This window comes from Periplaneta americana, chromosome 1 (assembly GCF_040183065.1).
Source record: "Periplaneta americana isolate PAMFEO1 chromosome 1, P.americana_PAMFEO1_priV1, whole genome shotgun sequence".
Lineage (NCBI taxonomy): Eukaryota > Metazoa > Arthropoda > Insecta > Blattodea > Blattidae > Periplaneta > Periplaneta americana.
Window position 1 is genome coordinate 193,482,793 of NC_091117.1, and position 8,848 is coordinate 193,491,640.

The 8,848-nt window shown below is 39.9% G+C and overlaps 1 protein-coding gene across 4 annotated transcripts in view; it reads left to right on the top strand.

Moving 5' to 3' along the window:
- LOC138705913 (transcription factor Sp9-like) overlaps window positions 1-4,180 on the top strand; it is a 397,606-nt gene extending 393,426 nt beyond the window's left edge. For all 4 annotated transcript variants that reach the window (XM_069834677.1, XM_069834695.1, XM_069834686.1 and 1 more), the window contains one exon: window positions 1,516-4,180. In XM_069834677.1, the coding sequence (XP_069690778.1) occupies window positions 1,516-2,925 (1,410 nt within the window). In that variant the 3' untranslated portion in view covers window positions 2,926-4,180. The remainder of the gene's footprint in view (window positions 1-1,515) is intronic.
- Window positions 4,181-8,848: the final 4,668 nt, after the last annotated feature.

Genomic DNA, 8,848 nt, shown 5'->3' on the forward strand with positions numbered 1-8,848 from the left:
CAAATGAGCTACAAGATTTTTTGTGCTATGGTATAAGAAATACATTAAGTTATGTAGGTACATATCTGATGATTGTACCAATAGAAACTTACTTTATTGTCAGTACATATAGGCCTAGATGAGTTATTTAGCCGTTGTTTATAAAACAACTCATATTAAATCTTCATAATAATTGTGTAAAATTAATCGTTCTCTTAGTTTTACTGCTCATTGTGGTTCTCTTATCTTATTTTTAACTCGATACTTTGTTTATTTATTTTAATTAAATTTGATAGACTTGTTTTCTTATAACAGATACATACGTATAATTATCGATTTATACCTTTACAATTTTTATTAAAACTATTTATTATAGCATGTGCAACCTATGGAAACATTCTGTGGTGGTAATAGAGTAAGTCTGCCATACATTTCTCATGAAAATAGGGACTCTGTTAGGATCGATATTTTTTGTAAGAAAATTGCGCTACAGAAAAATGTATTACATAAGATTTCAAACAAGATAGCTAACAAAAAGAAAGAACACTTTTGCCTTCAAACAATGTTTATTCGTGTCAATTTATTTACGTCACTTGACACTTTGCACTTAACTTTTTGTCTAACAGTAGCCTACCAAAATCCTTGGAACAGAGCTCTTCTTCTTTTGCTATACGTTTGAAACTTGTTATCACCTCATACACATTGCCCTGTATTCAAAATAAATTTAATATTTCAAATGTAATTAAGTTTAATGTTTAACCCCTTCAAGGCCTGATGTACATTATAATATACATTTTTCCTTTCTTTCTTTTTTGGAATGTCTTCGATACGTTTGAATATTTAAAAAATTCAGTGCGATAGAAATGGAGACTATTATTTTTGAAACATTTCTATACCTCAATTAAAAATAAAATTTAAAATTGTGGGGTCCCAGGTGTCAAAATTGCCCTCAAATTTTTATTTTCTGTGAAGACTTGATTTGTAATTTTTGGATCCTCAGAATGATTATTTGACCAGTCTTTTTTTTTTTTTTTTTTCATTTTTTTTATATAAATTCCGGACTGAAGGAGTTAAGGTCATCTTAAAGATGCCAAAGGCAGCTTGAAATTGAGTTGTACATTGATTTTGGTGATGAAGACTGTGATATATAAATGTCTATTCAGGGCCTGTTTTCAATCATAGAGCCTGTTTAGAATTGGTGCATTGAAAATTACAGGGAAATTTAATGACAGAAAACAACAAATATCTCAGGATACCTGTTAAGGATCAAAGTCATGTTCTTCTTGCGAGAAGATTGCAGCTGAAGAATTGAAAAGCGGAAAGCACTTGCAGTGTTACGAGTTTGACCTTAGAAACAGACATCCAATGAAACATGTTCTACATCTACACCTCGACTAAGGCCAATTTGATGGAGTGTTGTCTGTGTTATAAGGTTTCTTACTGTGAAAAAAATAGATGGAGTACGACTTGTGCCTAATGTGCTTAGTATTTTATTGCCTTGCACGATTGAAACATGTTGTGGTCTGTGTTGTGCAGGATCACCCTGGGCTGCGGGGCACGCCGCTCGCCATGTTGGCGGCGCAGTGCAACAAGCTGTCCAGTAAGTCGCCGCCCCCGCTCGCGGACGCAGCTGTGGGGAAGGGGTTCCACCCCTGGAAGAAGAGCCCTCAGACCAGCACGAGCAGCACGACGGGCAGCACGACGCCCAGCAGTCTGTCGCAGCGATCCTCGCTCATGCCCGCCGCCACCAGTAGCAGTGCCGCCAGCTCCATGGCGGCCGCCAATTCCACGTACACCACCCGCCCCGTCATGACTTCGTCCGCCTGCGGCTCTGCGACGGCGACGTACGGCGGTGGCGACCTGTACTTCCCCGGCGCCACGACGCAGAGCGCGGTGACGAGCGACAACTCGCACCATCACCACCACCAGGCGGCGCTCTTGGGCAAGGTGGAGGGTGCCGCCACGGCGCACCACGCCGCGGCACTGGGCTCCGTGTACACGCGGCACCCGTACGAGTCGTGGCCCTTCAACACGATGCCGGGCGCCACGCACCACGGAGGCATCAAGCCGGGCGACACCGTCAACACGGCGGGCACGTGGTGGGACGTGCACTCGGCGGCCACGGCGGGCGGCTGGCTGGACATGAGCGGCGGCATGCACGCGCAGATGGCGGCCGCCAACTACGCCGCCACCTCGGCGGACTACTCGTCGCTCAGTCACACGCTGGCCGCCTCCAACACGGCGCACCACCTGCTGTCGTCAGGCCAGCACCTGCTGCAGGACACGTACAAGTCCATGCTGCCCGGCGCGCAGGGCGTGGGCGCGTCCTTCGGCCTGGGCCACCACCACCACTCGCCCGCCGCGGCGCCCTCGCCCGTGGCCGCGGCCGCCGCGTCGCTGCCGCCCCAGGTGCCGTCGCCGCGCTCGCAGCGCCGCTACACGGGGCGCGCCACCTGCGACTGCCCCAACTGCCAGGAGGCGGAGCGCCTGGGCCCCGCGGGCGTGCACCTCCGCAAGAAGAACATCCACAGCTGCCACATCCCCGGCTGCGGCAAGGTGTACGGCAAGACGTCGCATCTCAAGGCGCATCTGCGCTGGCACACGGGCGAGCGCCCCTTCGTGTGCAACTGGCTCTTCTGCGGCAAGCGATTCACGCGCTCGGACGAGCTGCAGCGCCATCTACGCACGCACACCGGCGAGAAGCGATTCGCCTGCCCCGTGTGTAACAAGCGCTTCATGCGCTCCGACCACCTGGCCAAGCACGTGAAGACGCACAACGGCAGCGGCAGCAAGAAGGGCAGCTCCGACTCGTGCAGCGACTCCGAGGAGAACAGCCAGTCCGAGCTGCCGGGCGGCGTCAACTCGCCCGCGTCCGTCAACAACACGCCGCCGCCCGCGCCGCTCGCCGGCCTGGACGACGTGAAGCCGCCCGGCGGCCTGGTCTGAGCCCGGTGGGGTCCAGCGCTGTTCTACCACCAGTACCACCACTAGGCGCGGCGCAGGGACCCCACAGGAGAGGCGAGCGGAGGCACGGCCGTCGCGGCTCACCCGAGCGAGCGCACTTCCAGAACGAGTGCTCAGTGCCGAGAAAAGTTGCTTTTCAAATAATATAGCTTAAGGTATTTTGTTGCATTTTTCCGAACGACGTGGTAGTCATTGACCCACCTGGTTGTAGATCCATACTTGTGAATAACGTGATGTTCCAGATTCCACCCCTCGCTCGCCGGGTGTATGTCGTCGGATGACGGTCACCGCCTTGACTCCAATGTGCCATGGGATCAGTTTTTTCTTTATCTGTGATTTTACCTCACCACTTAGAACAAAGTTGAAACTGGTTTCCCCTTTGATATAATGTAATACTACATAAATAATCATTATTACCCCGATGATCAGTACGGTTGTAACGTTTTTATGTGAAAGGATTCGGATTAAATCGACCAATAATTGTCTGAGAGGATATTACGCTCCGCTCTTATTCCAAGATGATGACGTAAAGACAAAGCGGAGTCGTCGTAGCTACCACGCAGACTTTACCCATTAATCATACTTGTAATTGAGTGTTATAAAATATGTGTACATAGAACACTGTCTCCACTGACCTAGCATTCTCGTTGTACGCGAACTTAACCGCTGCTTTCTTCACAAGAAGCAAAGAGAAGAGAATCAAAGCAAAACAAAACACACTCGCCTGTGTTTTTGTACATATTATAAATATTATTATATTGTGTATTATATAATGTACTACTATATTAAATGAAATAGCATAATGAAATCAGATTCATCGGAGTTGATCGAAAAAGACATTAACTTCTATTTTTCTCAACTCGTTTGTGTTACCGTGTGCAAGTGATACGTGAGTTGATGTACACAATAATAAAAGATACATACCTCCACGGATCGTCTGGAAGAGAGGCAGACTCGCATCAAGAAGTGGAACATGCGGTACCTCACATATCAATCGCCTAATTTCACCATTCTATCGGTCTTATTATTCTTTAATTTTCACTCTCCTCTTCTTCGCCTCGCACGCACAGGGCGACATCTGTGGTTAAATTAAAACACCACTTTGAGACAGCTTGCTGTGTATAAGAAAAGAAAATAAAACAGGTTTTGTAATGCTTCTTGCCATTAAAACATGAGTTGTAAAGAATTGTAAAAAAAAGTCTGAAGTTTTCACGAAATAAAAGCATTGGGAAGTATATTACAACTGTTTACTTTAATGGTGCATTTTCTTCCTCATATAATATTTAGTGATCTTCCTGTTCGCTGCAATAGAAGAAGAATAACAGATGATTTTGATAACTTTCAATGTGGAAGATGGAAGTCATTACTTGAATTTTATTGTAGGTATAGGTTTCTGTTTTGCTAAAAGTTAAAATAAGATTTGTTTTTTCTGTGTGCAGTAAAACAATACCAGTCATGTTTAAATACAAGCATATCGTTCAAGAATGGCTTTAAGACAGGCATGTCAAAACCCTGCACATTGTGCACTGGTCTCTGTGCAACGTGCAGTTCCTATTCCCCTACCTGGAGAAAGCGAATCGGCTTGGAGGGGAACGCGACAGGGCTGTACAGTACCTATAGTAGCAGATCAGCTTTTGTTTCAGTAACACAGATCAGTACGGGTGCTCATTGAGCTGTGATTATGAATGCGTTATGGAAAATAAAGTGAAGAGTCCACAGATATAACGAAGAAGAGGAATCACGAATCATATAACATAACTGTTATGATATTTTCCTCAGCCAATAGTAATTATTTTAAAATGAAAGGCTTTCATCATATCATGTGGACCTAATAGTGATATGAGAATTTAAATCATATTAGTAAAGTTCTCAAAATATGATATTCACCTGCTCTTATTTCTTAATTAATACTCTCACGGCAAGACAAACATGAAAATGATGTTCTTTTGGAGTCTGTACTAACACAGCCATCAATGGTTAGACGACTTATAACTTTTATTTGATAAGCTGATAAGTGATGAGAATATAGTGAGAAATACATGTGAGGCTTTTGAGGTTGTAAGGGAAGGAAGAAAGCAACTATTTGTAAGGCGGAAAAAAATTTCTGGAAAAAAATACATAATGGCGAATTTTCCACCTCACGTTACTATATTATCTTAATACACTTACGTTAATAAATCTTTAAGCCTGACATAAAGAAAATGTCCTCGCTTCACAGCTTGTGAAGTACTCTTTTAACTCAATTCAGTAAAGCTCCCAACTTGCTAATACTTGCTCTCAGCGTTTTCCAAATAAACTATATATAAATTTAAATTCAAGCTTAATTTATCCAATTTATTAATCATAATGTGAATTTAATATTAATATACAGCAAGGAAATGATTCCAGTGTAAAAGCCTCACAATGTCCTAATGCATGTAATTGGGAGTAAAATATTTTCTTTCTTAGAATTTGTGCACCAATGGTCCCAATAATGCTTGAGGAACAATGAAAGAGTATTACATTGAAATAATCAGTACCTACTACGTAAAATGAAATATTGTGTTCGTTTTTTGTTGTTTCGAAATTACTGCAATATTTATATTTTCTTCAAATACTGTACACAAATCATGTAAATAAATGATTCTTTACGACCGACTGCATTGTGAATTGTAACTGAGTAAGTCTATTGTTTCTTGTGTTACAATTATTGTAAAATATAGACACTGACAATAATTGTGTTTTTTCCTTCTCTAAATATGTTTATAACGTCCAAATGTCAATTTATTGAACACTAGAAGCGCAGAATAGATTCTTGTACATCCCTACCGCTAAGAACTGGTAAGAGCAACACGTGAATGACGCAATCTGCACAGACTGGCGTTCCGCGCACATACACTGCACTTTCAGTGTCTGATTTTTTACATGCCTGCTTTAAGATATTGTGGTGAAGATCGATATAAAGTTGACTGGCTAAATTTTTTGTAACGATGTCGAAAGTTGTAGTGTAACATTGAATTAAAGTAAAAAATTTAAGAGATATGTACATTTAGTCATCAGTCCGAAGACTTGTTGGAACCTCGTGACATCAATAAGGCATCATTCATGAGGCAACTAAGCCAGAAGATAATAGATTAGTGTGGCCAGTTTCTTTTCCCCTCTATTGCATAACCTACATCTCTGACTATTAACATAGTTCACTAAACAGACTAGAGATGTTTGCAACAATTATTGTTCTTCCTCTGCCACACATCATCAAATGAGATATAGGCTACTGCCTGATAAGTAGTGTTGAAATAAAGAATTGGTTATAAGTTACGCTGCATCGTACGTAGAGCTCTGTGTTTACAAAATGCTTATATGCGCGCACTGTTTACGGTAGCGGCTGTTTGTACAGTCCGCTCCGTATGAATGAACTCATAACAGAATTTACATTTACAGGATTACTTGTGTTCGGAACAAATATTAAATTTACAAAAAAAAAAAATCATTATCAATTGAGTCAAACACAATTTCCCCATGTTCTGAATTCAGTCCTCCTTATTATCTGTTCTTTGTTGGATTTTTTTTGTTTCGGCATCCTGATACAACCTCACGTCACTTAAGCAGGTCTACTATTGAGGAGAGTCGGATGTTCTCTCTCTCTCTCTCTCTCTACCCCTTACAGACAGTAGAGACACCCGACAACGCGAGCATTTTGTAAACAATGTATATAGAAATTATTTACTACCCTGATTTCAATACTTTTCTTCAGCGCTAGTGATAAGAGATGTATTAGCCAGAACCTCAATCAGAGTTATTTAAGATATAAACGAAAAAAAAAGACTAAATTAAATGAACGAAAATAGTTCATAAGCTCTTAACTACGATATTACAATAATGTTAGTCGGCATGGTATATTTCGAGAATGTTCAGATATTGTGAAAAATTTATTAAATAGTATATTCAAGTCTGTAAATAATACTTAAGTTGACTGAAAATATGTAAAGGAAAAGGAGAAAGATCTTACAATCCCCTCACCTATTGGCCCTAGTTTACGTAATTAGAAAAATGAAATAAAAAAAATTGAGTATGTGAATTGTCCATATGCCAATTTTTGTATACCAAGTGACATGGAATCCTTCGAAAGACTACTTGAAGATTCTAAGCGTCATTCACACAAGTTGAGTCTGTAAGCGACCGAGCGGAAGCTGTTACCTCTTATACCTGCACCCCCAAGTTGTACACATAAGAAAATAAAATATGAAATAAAGAACAATAGTAATAATAGAATGTTTCATTTTCGAGTTAAGGTCATAAGGCCTTCTCTTCCACTCAACCAGCCTTAATCAATACAATAGAGACATACATATTTAAATTATGAATATTTACAATACGCTTAAAAGATTCTCCAGAAATATTCTTCAGTTAAGTTTTAACGACTAGTACTTGTTTATTTAAATTGAGATAAAACCTACAAAAACAGTAATAACTTAATTTATGAGCTAATGTAATTCAATTCAATCTATATGCAATATGTAAGGGATTGTAATTAAGTTGATAGCTAGTTGGTTAAAATGATAATTAATAAAATAAAAGTTTATTAGAACTATGTTATAGGGAGCAAAATATAAATCTAAAATATGTTGATGTAATGAGAATATCAATGTAATGAGATTTTGCCATTAGAGGTTTTGTATTCTATTTAGATAAATTAATGGTAATAATACGAATGGACAGATGTTAGTTTCATTATAAGTAACACATATTAATCAGTAATTAATCTGTTAAGAGAGGATTTATGTAATTTTGACCTGAATGAAGTTATCGTCCAACAACCCCTTACATCACTCGGAAGCGAGTTCCAATTTCTAGCACGTAATTAAATATAAAATATAGCCACACAGATATTTCATAAGTTTAAGTATATTTTAGTGCCGTTGTTACAATAATTTCGACGAATAACTAGGTAATTAAATAAATGTTGGTCTGTGTTAAAAAGTCCGGGGGATTGATATACTGCAATTTGTCTCATTATGTAAAATTTAAAATTATGGTTTATTTAACAACGCTCGCAACTGCCGAGGTTATATCAACGTCGCCGGTGTGAAGTAATTTTGTCCCGCAGCAGGTCTTTTACATGCAAGTAAATTTACTAAAATGAGCCTGTCGCATTTAAGCACACTTAAATGCCATCAACCTGGGCTGGGATCGAACCCGCAACCTCGAGCACAGAAGACCAGCGCTATACCGACTGCGCTACTCAGGCCGACCCCATTATGTATGTTGTAGTACAGGAACTAGAAGATAATATTTATCTTCTGCTGCCAATACCTTTTTAATTTGTCAATTTATGTAGATAGCTATAAAAATTAAATACAATCGCTTAATATAGACTTTCGAAATATAGATTACAGGTACAAATTTTCTATAATAAAATTTGATAAGGAGTGTAAATAGTGGAGAAAGTCCTATCAACCAAACCGAAATAGAAAGTAGTCACTTTTCCAGTAAGAGATCAGCTGTAAACTGAATCACCTAAAATCATAATCTTAGAAACAGTACAGGACAAGCTCGACTGAATGCACTGGCGCATCTTCACGTACACTGTGAAACTCAAATTACAAGTGATGAAGTATTGGATGAACTAGCAAAGAAGCCTAGAAGACTTTCTATGCGGTTTAGATAAACTTATAAACTTTTAATTTAAAAAGTAATGTCAATTTTTATTTATCTGTGAATAATCAATGTGTTAAAAAACCAAATCCTCATAAACTTCAGTGATTTCCAAGTAATTTCATTATCTTCCAGTACTGAACTTCCCTCCCCTAAAAATTTCTTGTTATACCTCTGTCCGAAAGAAATGTGTCTTTCACAAATTTTACACTTCTGATTTAGAAAACTATAGGTTTAAGCTGTGCTTCGTTCAAAAACTATATTTTTCTTT